Source organism: Maylandia zebra, linkage group LG8 (genome assembly GCF_041146795.1).
Source record: "Maylandia zebra isolate NMK-2024a linkage group LG8, Mzebra_GT3a, whole genome shotgun sequence".
Lineage (NCBI taxonomy): Eukaryota > Metazoa > Chordata > Actinopteri > Cichliformes > Cichlidae > Maylandia > Maylandia zebra.
In genome coordinates this window covers 30,783,520-30,798,877 of record NC_135174.1, presented here as the reverse complement: position 1 = coordinate 30,798,877, position 15,358 = coordinate 30,783,520, and the positions used below count along the sequence as shown (strand labels likewise).

At 50.1% G+C, this 15,358-nt stretch overlaps 1 protein-coding gene across 4 annotated transcripts in view; it reads left to right on the top strand.

The window, feature by feature from the left end:
- Nucleotides 1-15,358, top strand: part of ankfn1a (ankyrin repeat and fibronectin type III domain containing 1a) — a 99,671-nt gene that overhangs the window by 27,381 nt on the left and 56,932 nt on the right. For 3 of the 4 annotated variants that reach the window (XM_076887808.1, XM_076887809.1, XM_076887807.1), the window contains exon 7: nucleotides 8,402-8,527. In XM_076887808.1, coding sequence (XP_076743923.1) covers nucleotides 8,402-8,527 — 126 coding nt within the window. Of the gene's footprint in view, nucleotides 1-7,507; nucleotides 7,965-8,401; nucleotides 8,528-15,358 lie in introns of those variants that run through there. The other variant, XM_076887810.1, reaches the window with a different exon arrangement.

Genomic DNA, 15,358 nt, shown 5'->3' with positions numbered 1-15,358 from the left:
TGTCTGTGTCTGTATGTGTGTCTGTGTGTGTGTGTCTGTGTCTGTGTGTTTGTGTGTCTGTGTGTCTGTGTATGTGTGTCTGTGTGTGTGTGTCTGTGTGTGTGACGGTGACCCCTGCTCCAGGATCAAGCCTGGGTATCCTCCCTGCTGCTGCCGGCAGCATCAGGACCGGCTCATCATCGCTCACGTCCATCCTTCCTTTCAAAAACACTTTCCGTGTGTTTGCATGTTGCATCTGAAACATTCAGACTCTCGTGCTGTTTCTCCGACACGCCGTCAGAGTGTAACGGCGATGAGCTGAAACCCTCCTGGTCAGTGAGACATCAGGACACCCTGGAAGCTGCTGTGTGAGCTGTGAGGTAAACGTGCGAGGACTGACGGGAGTGGAAGGCTTCGAGACGCCTTTAATTCTGCTCGCTGTATTCAGGCGCATGCAGAGAACGCCGCGTGCAGAACAGCACGTTCCACCGAGAGAACACAGCACCGCTCTGAACCTGGTCGGGCTCGCTTTGTTGTCAGTGTGTGGTTTAAAGCAACTGCAGCACCGCAACACACACTGACACACAATTATGGGCCCAAGGTAGCCATTTAGAATAATGGCCTCTGGCTACCGGTTGCCATGGCAAAGGGAAGGCGGAGGAAAGGCAGGTTTAGTGGAGCTGATGAACGATGGAGAAGCTGCGCATCGCTCTCCCGAGGTCCTCGTGGCTGGATTTCTGATGAAGAGCAGAAAGGTCACAGCAGCAGCGTGCGTTCGTATTTTGATGTCATCAACGCTTTAACCTGTTATGGTGGCAGAAAGTCTTCAGGCTGAGGCGCTCGTAATGCTGCGGCCGCCTCGCCTCTGAGGATTCAATTCAGGACCTCGCTGATTGCTCTTAAGGCTCTTAATGACCAGCCTCCGTCTTATATCACACACCTCATCCACCGGCGCTCGCCGGCGCTCTCTGTGATCTGACAACAAATCTCTCTCTGTGTCCCACGCTCACTAAAACTGAACGCTGACAGTCTTCCAAGCTGCTGCGCTCCAACAGACAGATTTCATCCACGCAGCGCTCGTTGAAGCCTCGTCGCTCGTCTTGTTCTGTATTCCTCAGGCAGCCTCTCTGTTACAGTGACCTCACAGCAGCCGTGTTATTGGTCAGATGATGTCATTAAAAATGCTCCAGCAGCACAAACACAGCACAAAGGTCCAGTTCAGGTGACGCTAGCAGTAGAAATGATCTGCAGAGAACAAACCAGTTTGTATGTATTTAACATGACTGTGAAGGTTTTACAGTCATAAAGGTTTGAAATGGTGACTGATCACCTGACCTGATTTCAGTCACAGGAAGAAGGCCATCGACATTTAAAGTGACTTTAAGAGCTGGAAGCTTTTATTCTGTCTGTGGGAGGGGCTTGTCCCAGCTTGGTGCATGGAGTTTTTTATAAACATCCCCGTGAAGACTCAGACTCGTGAATTCATCAGAAGATCTGCTAAATGGTTTCTCCTTCACGTTTGTACCAAACCGAGCATGTCTCCGTTTCCCCGAAAGGACCGAAAGGTGAGCGTAGAGGCGGACGTCCCCACATCATGACTAAACAGGTTTATGTATGAAGGCCAACTTTGCACGGATGAGGAGACGTTTTTACTGTTTACACAACAGGAAACAACCTCTCTGACACACACACACTCACACACAGACACTCAGACACACACACACTCACACAGACACACACTGAGAGGATGACTGCGTCCTGAGTAGAATCAGTCGTGACTGTTCTGAGTTTTCTGAGTCACGGCTCGTTACAGGATCTCTGTGTTTGCGGCTCTTCGGTCGCACTAGCCTGTGGAGTGCATCGTTAGTGAGGACGCCTCACACAGAAAACACGCTCACAGAAAGACTCTCAGCTTTTCTGACTGAATGATGAACACGAGCTTCAGTTTGTTGCACATTAGGATTTAACCAGCAGTAATTATAACCTGGATCATTTCTGTTATTTAGAAACTGAACCAACAGAGTGTTGAAGTTGAAACATTGGCGAGCTTTAAATCGTCCATGCAGAACAGAGCTGTGCAGAATAGAGCTGTGCCTTAGTCACATCCAGCAGCAGGTGGCTCCCTGCTTAGGCTCAGGTGTTTGTGAAGGATAACACGTCTTCACATCGGCGCTCCTCCTTCCTCTTCTCATCACAGCTGTTCTAAAAACTCCGATGGACTTGTCCTCTCTGAAACCTCCACCTGACTCGAGGCTCATTAACTGTGATGGTGTTCAGCACCTCAGAGGTATGTTTGATATGAATGAAGGAAGCTTTTAATCACCTGAAACTTCCATCAAACCACGAGAGAAGAAAGCAGTGAAAGCTGAAAACGCTGGAGCACATGTTGTCCTTTGAGCGCTACATTTCCAGTGTCCTTGAACACAACACAGCCCTGTGACACTGGCTCCATCAAACATTACTCACTGCTGACTTCCTGCTTTGCACTTCTTTGACTCATTCCTGGCGCTGACGCGCTTTTCTGACACGTTAACAGGGACAGAGCTTCGAGTCCAGCAGCTCCTGGACCAGCTCTACACCAGCTCTGCAGCCACTTCACAGCATTTACTTCCAGATTCACTCTGTTTTTCTGCTCTGAACACTGTTGCATTGCTTCATTTCTCCGTCCTTCTGTCATGTCAGGCTTAAATCATGGATACTTAGACTAAACTGGACTTTAGAGGAACGTTACAAACAGCAGGGGCGCTTTTCCCCTTTCAAAGCCCATACAAGCTAATCTTTAAAAACAGGCACATGCTGGGTGACTAACTGCAGCAGGCAGCCATTACATTAAAACACCTTCCTGATGCTGGAAGAGGCCAGTCGAGGTTTCCCTGCAGAACATCACCCAGAGCGCCACACCAGCCCGAACGGATTGTTCGGGCCGGTGTGGCGCTCTGGGTGATAGTGATAGTGGGTGATAGTGCATCCTGCCGCCGTCCCCACAACAGATAAGTGACCACCTGAGTCTGACTCCTTGCTGTCAGAGCAGCAGCTACTCCCCGCCTCAGTCAGGCCATCGGTTCTCCTTCTGTGGACCACGTCTGGTTATTTCTAACCGCTGCACACCTGATCTGACCCATCGCGTCCTCGCGCTGCCGCTTTGTCTTGTATCAAGTCATCGAATTCTCTCGTGATGCTTCGCTTGTTGTTTCACAGGATGTTTATAGTAAATTAGAACGTGCTCATTTAAATCCAGTCCGTGCTGTAAACTGTGAAGCTGGATTTTGGTGAAAGGCGGAGTCATGACAGAGTGAGGTGCAGCGGGGAGGGAGGTGTTTCTCCTCAGGTTACTTTCAGCTCACATCAGCCGATGGTGGATTTAAAGGTCACCGACAAACGAGGTCAGACTTAAACTGATTGAACTTTTGCTGCAGAGGTAAAATTGAAGCGGACCCTGCGGTGGCTCAAACTGAATCAGCGTGGGAAGTCTGCGGCACGCCGCCGCCGCTGCGAGCGGAGGCCGTCCATCAGCGAGGGATAACAGTCGTCGTGTGACGCCCGGGAAGCCGCTAACGCACCATTTCTGTGACTGATGCGAGTCATTTCCTCGCTGACACACGCTCTCCGAGGAGAACTCCCACGCACTCATAAACCACGACACACACACGGCGCGCACTATTAAAGTTACGTCTCCTCGTGCTATACTGCAGAATCGTGACTCGACATCCTGTCAGCGACGAGTCATTACGAGACAACATCGGCGCCTCGACCAATCACACGCGCAGACAGGAGGGTTTGTTCGGAGACGTCCTCCTCACACCTCGACTGGTTTTCCAGTGAGCAGCAGTGTTTCACTAAGTCACTGTTTGTGCTGCAGAGGGCTGTTAAACAGTAATGACCTGTGAGCGGCTCAGAGGCTTTTAGCGCTGCTTCAGTTCAGCCTGACAGGAGTGCAGAGGAGGAGAGCAACACTTCACATTTACTTCAAACAACAACGCAACGGCTCAGGCACGACAACCGCATCCAAACAGCACCTAACAACAAACACAACTACAACCAACCCCTAATCAAGCACCAACCACAGTAAGCCACAGCCAGCACCGACAGCGACCGCCAGACAAACCAACAGTCTTCAGTTCAATTCAGTTTTATTTATACATCAAATCACAACAGTGGTCACCTCAAGACGCTTTATATTGTAAGGTAGACCCTACAATAATACAGACAACAATCACATGACCCCCTGTGAGCAGCACTTTGGTGACAGTGGGAAGGAAAAATTCCCTTTTAACAGGAAGAAACCTCCGGCAGAACCAGGCTCAGGGAGGGGCGGGGCCATCTGCTGCGACCTGTATCCAGAACAGCGCGCCACCAACAACCTTCCAATAATGATCTTTGGAACAGTGAAACAGTGCACTGTGATCCAACAGTGTGTATCCAGTAAACATCCAGGACTTCCTGTTTCAGTGTTTGTGGACAGATGTGGAAAAATGAAACACCTTCAGATGACAGCTGATGGTGCCCAGACTCTTCACCTTTATGAAGAGGCCTGGTTTGACGTGATTGGTCAGTACCTAAGTCCCGTTACAGGAACTGAAGCAGCATTCGTGCTCCCACACTGTGCAGCAGAGGCTGTGAGCAAACATACTCCAGCATCGTTTTCCTTGCACCCATCGGACAGACAGGAGCAGCTTCACTGATCTTCTCCAAAAGAGGATGTTGAGAAACCATCCGTCACGCTGCGATGTGTTTTGGGTGTTGTGATGTGGAGGTGTGAAACCTGGCTGTGTCTGCTTCACAGCCGGAGTTCGTCCCGAATGTTGCTGCAGTTATTTTTCAGAGAACAGGATGTTCGTTTCCTTCACTCACATAAATACTTTGAAAGCTTTTTTTCCTGTCATATTGAAGTAGTGAAAGCTGTAGGCGTTCAGTGATGCTCAGGATGTTTTCACTATTTTCTGCTGTGGAAATGTTCCTGCTGGGAGTCATGGTGAGATTAATCTGATTACTGGTTGTGAGTGAAGCGAGGTTTGGTTTGTCCCTGTAGGCAGAACTCTGGGCCCAGAGGGTAAGAGATCGAGGTCGTGGTTCTCAGACGGGAAATGTTGGACCGTTTACTCCAGGCTGCAGATCTCTGCCCGAAGGAGGCGGAGGCGGAGGCGGATCTTTGCGTGTTTGCTGCTTTGCAGAAAGTCAAAGCAGAGAGGCGTGTGTGCAAATATTCAGATGAGGTGATGTGCATGCCTGCGTGGTGCAAACTGAACCTGCAGGAGCCTCCATTGTTTCTCCCTCCGTCTCTCCCTCACCTGTTGCGCTTGAATGGGAACCATGGAAACAGAGCGCTGCTGTGGCAGCTCTGAGCCAATGAGCAGCAGCCGCAGCTCGTCTCCGCGGCACATTAATTGTTTTCTGTGTTTATGATGTCAAACCGGATTGTTTGTTGGCTGCTGCAGGCTGCGGATGCACAGTAACGTCTCGCAGAGCTCGCTCTGCTGCATCGCTCTGCTGCATCGCTCTGCTGCATCGCTCGCACCTGCGACCGTCCTTCATCATAAACAAACACGCCGCCGTCTGCTTTGGCCTCGGCTCGCAGGAGCTCACGTATGGATTCATTCGCAGCTCAAAATAGTTCCAATAATCATGCTTTCATTTGCAGGGAAAGCAGCGACCTTCAGGCTGAGGCCTGCAGAGAAAATGAATCAAAACTGAAAAAAAGGTCTTTAAAGCTTCGTTCTGTGCTGAGCTGAATGTTGTAAACAAACACAGAAACTCTGTGAAGCACGATTCATCTCCATGTTTGATGTTTATCTGCTGTGAACTCAGATAAACGTCCCGTTTACGCTGCTGGCGCTCCTCCACCGCACACCCACCTGCAGGTGGATTCAGAACGCTACAACGGGACAGGAAGTGAGGTTAAGCCCCGCCTCACCTCTGGAATCATGTCTGACTGCGGCGGTTAGAACCTGTGATGGTCGCCAGTCGGGGGGCTGCGCTTGGACTCAGAGAACTGAAGTTACAGTCAGTAACCCCGATCTCGTGCTGTCGCCCACAGCTGCTGTTTCCACAGGGACACATTTCAGCAGCGCACCCCTCATTCACACTTCTATCCACAATTATCCACAATACTTCAGCTGATGGTCACACGGAAACATCTGCACGGACGATTGGTCTGAACGCCACCTCAGACTTCAGTCCTGCTCGTTCTTTAATAATTTATTTTTATTCTATTTTATTTAATTCGACTGTATTTTAAGGAGCTTTTAAAGCTTTAAAGACGGTATTATTGTATTTCATTACAAAGCTTTATTCTACTTGTTTTCTACTCAGTTTAGCTTTTCCAGCTTCATCAGCCTCACATCTGTCTGCTCTCCTCCTCAGTCTGGGAATCTTAAAGCTCTGAAACCCTCAGACAGTCCTGAGTTCCTGAGCTGAGGGCGTTCCAGAAGAAAAGTTGGAAAACTGGGATTTGTTTTCCGGCTGTGAGTGCGGCTCGCAGCGAGTCACAAATACAGCAGATGGATTTTAGACGTTTACAGCTGCGTTTGATTTTTGTGCCGTCGTCTCGACCGACCGGCACGAGGCTTCATAACTTTATAACAACCTGTCGGAGCTGCTGGGTTGTTATCAGCTCAGTGACTGTTCATGTTGCTGAGAGCAGGAGCGGCGCTGTGGAGAAGAGTGTGACTTCAGGCATTTCTGTGGGTCGAGGCGTTTGAGGTGCTGTGCAGAAGGACAATGATGAGCTTCAGATCAGGAGAAATGGTCCTTTACAGGAAGATCAAACCGCCACACGCTAATCGTCAGCTGTGATGTGACCTCATAGGCAGGCAGAGCAAACATGAGCTGACTGTAAACCGCGGCGACAGCCTCTGATTTCACTCAGTGACCTTTGACCCTCAGCCCATTGGAGCGTCCGCGCTGTGTTTTGTGCCAACTGCTCCTTTAATGTCCCGGGGAGGTCGGTAGTTTTCCACGCCGGGTTGTAAAGAAGAGGCTCGGCAGGTGGGAGCAAACAGCTGCTTAGATACCTGGGAGTCCAGCGTCGCAGGTTCAAATCCAGCACGTGACCTTTGACACGAGCACAAACATGTTGCTCGCCTCCGAGCGTCCTGACGTCAAACCTGCCCAACGACAGCGAGTTGAAGATGGTAACATGAAACAAACTAACGCTGGCTAACTGCAGTGTTTAGAAGCTCTTTACTCCTCGCTGCACCGTGAAGGACTGCAAACAGCTCGAGCTGCTCTTCATCACCCGACAGGAATCGCACACAGAGATTCCTCTCGCTGCAGAATGCCGAGTGTTGCTCAGAAATATAGTTTGATTGAAATGTTTTACTTGAATTTTTACTTTTTTTCTCTTTAATCTGCTCTAAATGATTCTAAGACCTGGATTTTAAACCGTTGGCGTCGTTGAGGCTGACGCGTCTTGTTTCCGAGTGCAGGTCATCAGAGACGCTCAGGATTGACGGGTCTGACTGACGGTCGCTCGCAGCATCGTTTCACGTTCACGTTTTTATTTTTCTGCTGATTCCTGCGAGCTGCAGTAAACCTCGTCTCTCACCTCCTCGCTCCGCTGCCTCCCCTCCTCTCCCCCTTTTGTTCTCCGGCTTTTCAAACACTGCCGCCCCTCCTCCATCGCACACTCCTGCTCTTAGAGTGTGTGCTTCTCTCAAACATCGTTACTCCTCCCTCCCTCTGCTGAGTGTGTGCGTTGCGATGCGCTCTCCGGTGAACAGGTGTCCGCTCAGTCTCAGCCGGCGCTCCGGAGCAGAGAGCAGATAGACGCTCGCTCGCTCGCATCCCCGGATCGGACCAAGCATCGTAGCTGGGGGGCGGCTGCAGTCCCCCCCCCACCCCTCAGAGATGCCGCAGAGAGCCGGAGGCTGCCGGGAGGCTTCAGTCAGAGAGATTTAACCCAGCCGAGGAGCCTCTGCGCTGGGAGAGATCTGCTGCTGAGCAGCCTGGTAGACTTCCTTCGGAGGACCCGACCCGCAGCTGCTCCCGTGAGTATCGCGGCGCCTCGCCGAGCATCCGGAGACAGAATCCAAACTTTAGCTGTTTTATTCCGCCTCGGCAGCTTAGGTACAACTTTGATCCGACAGGTGTACCCCGGACCGCGGTACGGTCCACGTGGATCCACGGCGTTCTCGTCTTTTCCCCCACAGACGCTCATCACTTACTGAACAAAGTCCTCTCACACAGCAGCAGATTTTCAGGTTCACAGGTCGATGCAGCGTGTTAGAACGTACATGCTGTTCTCCTCCTCTTCTCCCTGAGCTGTTTGGGCTTTCCTGAGAAGCTGAAGATATACTTCACCCACCCACTGTGTGTGTGTGTGTGTGTGCGTGTGCGTGTGCGTGTGCGTGTGTGTGTGTGTGTGTGTGTGTGTGTGTGTGTGTGTGTGTGTGTGTGTGTGCGCGCGTGCGTGCGTGTGTGTCAGGTCGGACAGTAAGACCTCCCGCTTGGCTCAGAGGTGGAACCAGAGGTTGGCAGGAGATGCTCTGATCAAAGACCTGAAGCCGCTGTACTGCTCGGGAGACTCCCGATCCTCACTCAGCCTGGACAGGTGAGGACACACACAGACGCAGACACACACAAACACGCACACACACAGACGCAGACACACACACACACACACACACAGACGCAGACACACACAAACACGCACACACACAGACGCAGACACACACACACACACACACACAGACGCAGACACACACGCACAGTCCCCACGACTGTGCACACCTGTTTACCTGTTTGTGTTGCATTATAAGGGCCGTGTTGCGGCGGCAGTGTGTCTGTCTTTTATATACAGTCTGTGGAAAAGGAGGGACGTGAGCGTTTGGAGCATCAGCGTGTTTGTGGTCAGTTTGAGAAGTCACCGTTGCCATGGTTACGTGCATGCATGAGAAGAAGTGTGACCTTTGACCTCTGAGCTGTGTTTCCGGTCAAGTTTAACACTGATTGTAGTGTGTGTGTGTGTGTGTGTGTCTGTGTGTGTGTGTGTGTGTGTGTGTGTGTGTGTGTGTGTGTGTGTGTGTCTGTGTGTGCGTGTGTGTGTGTGTGTGTGTGTTGATGTGAGTGGCTGCGTGAACAGGAAGCTCACTGACTGTTTCAAGGCTGCATTGTTTCCAGTCACTCATTGATCTGGAGAACGATGGTGATGACAACCTGCAGCGCACACAAACGTGTCGTGATTGCGAAGCTCTGAGTCAGCCTGCACGACCTGCACTGAATAATCAGAAATCTGCAGTTTGTCCAACATTAATCCTCACAGGTGGGCAGTGGGCAGACTTTGATCTCACCTGGGGAAGCGCCTGCAGGTGGGGGGCGGGGCTCACCTGCTGCAGGTGTCTGACAAATTCTGTCATCAGAGAGTAAACCGCTGCGGCTGTTTTAATTGGTGAATGAATATTTGAGTGTTTTTACAGTGAAGTCGATGCCTCCTGACTGCGCTTCCTCACAACGCTTACAAAACCAATTTGTTCCTCTTTAATAATTTACACTTTTCTCTCATCAGTGACCAGCACACACACACACACACACACACACACACACACACACGCGCACACACACACACACACACACACACACACACACACACACACACACACACACACACAGTTGTGTGTGAGCCATTACTGTAACATTAACAAACACTAAGCATGAGCTTCAGGCCCTCCCGACTCCCTCCTGACTGCAGCACAGCTTTGCTTTCACACACATGAAGGCTGAGAGCTTTTCCACAAAGAAACGAGTGAAATGATGAGAAGAACCATCTGAGCTGAAACCTGAAAGGTGTAAAAGCAGCCGATCTCACAGCTGGAGGTGAAATTAGCCTTTCAGTGGGGGTGCTGGTTATTCCAGGTTACAGATGCTCAAGATTAGCAAAGAAATCCATTTATTTCTAACAGAGTCATGTCAGCTGCAGAGAGCCAGCTGGGCCCTTAAAGATAAGAAACCTCTGCGATGCCCGAGGGTCCCTTTGTGTCCACAGCAATGGCCGCTTCGCACAGCTCCTGTCCATTTACACCAGGGCGGGTACTGGCTTCCACCCGGACGATAGGTGTCGCCGCTCAGGCCGAACCGCCACATCAGTGCTGATACAGGAGCAGAAGAACCAGTCCGACCTGGAAACCTGCGAGTTTTCTTGCAGAACGTTTCATATTTTCAGGCTGTCGCAGCGTCTCTCTGTGTTACAAAGACCAAAGGTTGCTCTGCAGCCTCTGTGGATGTGACGTCATTTGTATGCCGCCGTTCGCCATGGTGAGCACAGCAAGCCTAACATCCGGACCCATGATTTTTAGCTTCATGGTTGTCGCCATGCTTTTGTTTGTAGTAGTGTGAGAGCTTCACTCAGACGCAATAATCTGATAATCAGTAACATCCAGTCAGAAGCCTCGAATTTTACTCTCCAAAACTGGAGCTCAGAGTTTTTGGACAGTGTTTTAGTGAAACCAGCAGCCCTGTCATTTGTCAAATAACTGTCTAATAAAGCTTGAATCTCGAGCTATTTTATATTAGGATTTATAACAGCTGATGAATATGGACATTTTAAAACTCATGTTTTCAGACTCCTCCACTTGGAGGAGTTCAAGTATCTCGGGGTCTTGTTCGCGAGTGATGGGAGAATGCGGAGATCGACAGACGGATTGGTGCGGCGGCTGCAGTGATGCGGACGCTGCACCGGTCCGTCGTGGTGAAGAGGGAGCTGAGTGTAAAAGTGAAGCTCTCAATTTACCGGTCTATCTACGTCCCTACCCTCACCTATGGCCACGAGCTGTGACCGAAAGAACGAGATCGCGGATACAAGCGGCGGAAATGAGCTTCCTCCGAAGGGTGGCTGGCCTCTCCCTTAGAGATAGGGTGAGAAGTTTGGCCATCCGGGAGGGGCTCAGAGTAGAGCAGCTGCTGCTCCACATCGAAAGGAGCCAGCTGAGGTGGTTCGGACATCTGACAAGGATGCCTCCTGGGCGCCTCCTGGGTGAGGTGTTCCAGGCATGTCCTACCGGGTGGAGGCCCCGGGGCAGACCCAGGACACGCTGGAGAGATTATATCTCTTGGCTGGCCTGGGAACGCCTTGGTATTCCCCCGGATAAGCTGGAGGAGGTGGCTGGGGAGAGGGAGGTCTGGGCCTCTCTGCTTAGGCTGCTGCCCCCGCGACCCGGCCCCGGATGAAGATGGATGATTGGATGGATGTTTTCAGACTTGATGTTGCATAGTTTGTCCACCAGGGGGCACTCTGCAGCTTCCCTGTTGGCTACACAAATTTTTGGAATGCCAGGAAATCAACCAGCTGACCTGAACAGTGGGGAATGGTGTAAGCAAGTAAATAATAGAGCTGCTCATAATAAATGTTCAGGGAATCTCTTTGTTTCATGTCTGAAAGTAAACATTATTTTCTGTCAGCAGATTTCCAATATCAGTCAGGCCCCATTAGAAAGGCTCAGCATAAACACAGCCCACAGCTCTGTTCAGTTGCAAACTTTGAGCCTGAATATAATTTAAACAGGTGAGTTATAAAAACATCCTCCCCTCTGCATTTGTTTTGAAGGAGGAAACATTTTGTCGTTTTACAAACAAGAATATAAGTGAAAGGTAAATAAAAAGTAGAGGATCAGTAACAGAGCCCTGTGGAGCTCCATGACCTTTAAAAACACGCTCCGTGACGACCTCTCTGGTTTCTGTTAGTCTGCTGGGTGGATACTGGATACCAGTCACAGCAGATGGCCCCGCCCCTCCCTGAGCCTGGTGCTGCCGGAGGTTTCTTCCTGTTAAAAGGGGGTTTTTCCTTCCCGCTGTCGCCAAGGTGCTGCTCATAGGGGGTCATATGATTGTTGTCTGTATGTATTATTGTAAGGGTCGACCTTACAATATAAAGCACCGTGAGGCGACTGTGGTTGTGACTTTGCGCTGTATAAATAGATTGAATTGAATTGTATCCACAGAAATCCTGTGTGGGGTTTAAAACGCTCCAATGCTCATTATGTCCTGTTTTTTGAACAGCTGCTTTCAGCACATTACTTACTGTAAGCAGCTAATTCAGCTGCACATCCATTCTTAACCCCAAAGGAGGTTTGTTTCTTCTCCTGGTGTTGAAGCAGCTCCATGTCACACTACGCTGTCACTCGCTCTGTTAGTAATACATAACTAAAGTGAGTCTCCCCCCTACAGGGGGTACGAAGGGGGAGACCAGAACGGGCTGTAAATGTGTGAGTCTGCTTTAGTGAGAAATGGTACCAGACCGAGCTGTCCACAGGAGAGCATGGTGACACTGGGTTTGTTAGGATGGGCGCTTGTTTGTATCATCTGCTCCTGAATGATTTCTGTGCTTCCCACATCCTGATGAAAGTTGTTGCTCTAAATGCCGCCACACTGAATCGTGTTAAATACGTGATGTTTGCCTCTGCTTTCCCCACAGTTTAGCGTTCAGCTCTTCATGTTTTAGAGGTTTGAAAATGAGATGTATTTTTTAATCCAGTCTCCCTTCCTTTGTGTTCGAGGCTTCAGGATTAAATCATGAGTCATTTTGCTAACAGCAGGTTTTTATGGCGAATTCATTAGCGGACTGATTACCTGCTATTCTAAACGACCGTCCTCGCCATCCTGCGAGCAAATTAAGCTCTGGTTTCAGACACAGAGCCGCCGAAGCCCATTTTCCCTCTGATGTGATGATTGTGACACACACGGTGCGGAGTAAGTGAGCCAATCAGCCACAGCGTGGCGGCTCAGCGAGGTCTTACTGGACTGAGGCCACGATGGTTGGGCAAAGCGGCAGCTTTCATTGGGTACCAGCCGGGGGCGCCTCGCTGCAGGTGTGAAGAAGAAGAGTCAGGCAGTAATAAGAGAAAAGCTTGTGACGAGGCGACGCTGAGCTTAAATATGCATCAAACGGCGGACAGAGCGAGCTGACGTCACAGAATCATTATGATGATAACGACTGGAAAAGTGTTACAGCAAACATCTGGAGCAGCTGGAGGCGTCACATCATGCAGCTCTGTCAGACTCATGCACATGGGCTGAGTGGGGGTGTTACTTTCTGCTTCATCTTTTACATCATTTACTATCCAGCCACTTCATTAGGTACACCTGCTCAAACAATAATCAGCCAATCACAAGGCAGCATCAGTCTCTGAATCAGGGACTCTGAACACAGCACAACTGGGATTTTCCCACCAACCACCTCTGAGTCTACAAAGAAAAGTTCCAGGGAGCAGCAGCACGGTCAGAGGTCACTCCTGTCGGTGAGAACAGGAAGCTGAGCCTACGATTCACACAGACTCACAAACCCGGACACCGGAAGGTGGAGAAACACTTCCTGGTCCGATGAGCGTCGGCTGGTGGACATTGGTGGCACGGGTCCATCCTGCCCGTGTCAGCGGTTGCTGCTGACCAGGTCCGTCGACCACAGTGTCTCCAGCAGGAGCTCATCTCTGCTTTATGGAGACGAGTCCACTGCCCTCAGACGGCCTCCACAGTCACGGGTCCAACAGCTCTGGGAGGTGGAGGAACGGGACTGTCCTCATGGATGCAGCTGACAAATCTGCAGCTGATGTCGCGATGATGTCATGTAACCATGGACCAAAAGGAATGTTTCCAGTACTGTGTTGAATCTGTGAGTTAAAGCAGCTCTGAATGTTTCCTGTTTAAAAAATGTTGTTGTTGTTTTGCGTGCAGAGAGCAAAGTGATGCAAAAGAAAAAAAGGCAAAAGCACAAACAGGTAAACGCCGAGTTTCTGGGCCTGCTGCTCAACCCTGACAGGACTCAACGTGCTTCTCTTTTCCATTCAGGCTGAGCAGCGAGAGCAGCTTTTTCTTCTTTAGTTCCCTGCAGGAGCCGTTTGACAGTCTCCTCGTTTCAGTGACATGTTGAACTTATCCCGGCGTAATGCGGAGAGCGAGCGAGGGCCGGAGGCGACGGGAAGCCGTTTAGCTGCCTGATCAAAAACTGAATGGATTTTTTTGACAATGCGACGGCTGAAGGGGTTTCAAGCAGAGCAGGACCACTGACAGGTTGAAACTTTATACATGCTGCAGCCTTTTATAAAGGCTGAATATTCATTATCTTTAATCAAGTTTGACTCTTTATGCTTCCTGACCAGCTCCACGACAAGCTCACACCAGCTCCTCCTGGCTCATTTGTGGGAAATATAATTTGACAGTTTTCTGGTCAAAGATGGAGATTCGAGTAACAGACAGTTATTTTAATGAATTGAATCATGTTTGAGACTTAATGGAAGAGTCTGTGGATTATTTTCACCTGAGATAAACAAACGTGTTTAGTGCCTCAAAGGAGCTTGCAAAGAAAAGCGTCTGGACTTCTTTGAGTTGCTTGAAGACGTTTCACCTCTCATCCGAGAAGCTTCTTCAGTTCTAAGGTCAAATGGTGGAGAGTCCCAGATATAAACCTAGTGGGAGTTTCCCCCCACAGAGGGACAAAAGGACCCCTGATGATCCTCTAATCGCCTGAGCCAAGGTGTGAAACTGGGCGTGGGTCCCAATCAGCCAGAGTTTCGGGTGTGTTCATTGTGAAACCTGGCCCCACCTTATCATGCGAAGTCCTGAGGTCAGATGGCCCAGGATGTGAGTGGGTGAACATTGGCATCCTCAAAGAGTGTCCTTTATCCTTAAGATGCAGATGGACTGCTGAGTCTTGTCCTGTGGAGGTGGCTCTTCTGTGTTGTGCCATGCGCTTGTGAAGTGGTTGTTTGGTCTCTCCAATGTAGAGGTCTGAGCATTCCTCGCTGCACTGTACAGCAAACACCACATTGTTAAGTCTGTGTTTTGGCGTTTTGTCTTTCGGGTGAACCAGTTTCTGTCTGAGTGTGTTGCTGGGTCTGAAATACACTGGGATGTCATGCTTGGAGAAAACTCTCCTGAGTGTCTCTGATACACCGGCTACATAGGGGATGACAATGTTGTTGCGTCTGTCCTTCTTATCCTCCCTCGCTGGTGTCTGGTCTTCTTTTCTGTGCCTCTTTGCTGACTTTGAGAACGCCCATTTAGGATAGCCGCACGTTTTGAGTGCTTCCTTTACATGTGTGTGTTCCTTCTTTTTTCCTTCAGGCTTAGAGGGAACATGTTCTGCCCGGTGGTGTAGGGTCCTAATTACTCCAGGTTTGTGTTCCAGAGGGTGATGGGAGTCAAAGAGGAGGTACTGGTCCGTGTGTGTGGGCTTCCGGTAAACTTCAATGTTGAGGTTGCCGTTCTCTTCAATGTGCACAGCGCAGTCCAGGAAAGGCAAACAGTCGTCCTTTGTGTCTTCCCTGGTGAACTTGATGTTTTTATCCACAGCGTTAATGTGCGCAGTGAACTGGTTCACCCGAAAGACAAAACGCCAAAACACAGACTTAACAATGTGGTGTATGCTGTACAGTGCAGCGAGGAATGCTCAGAC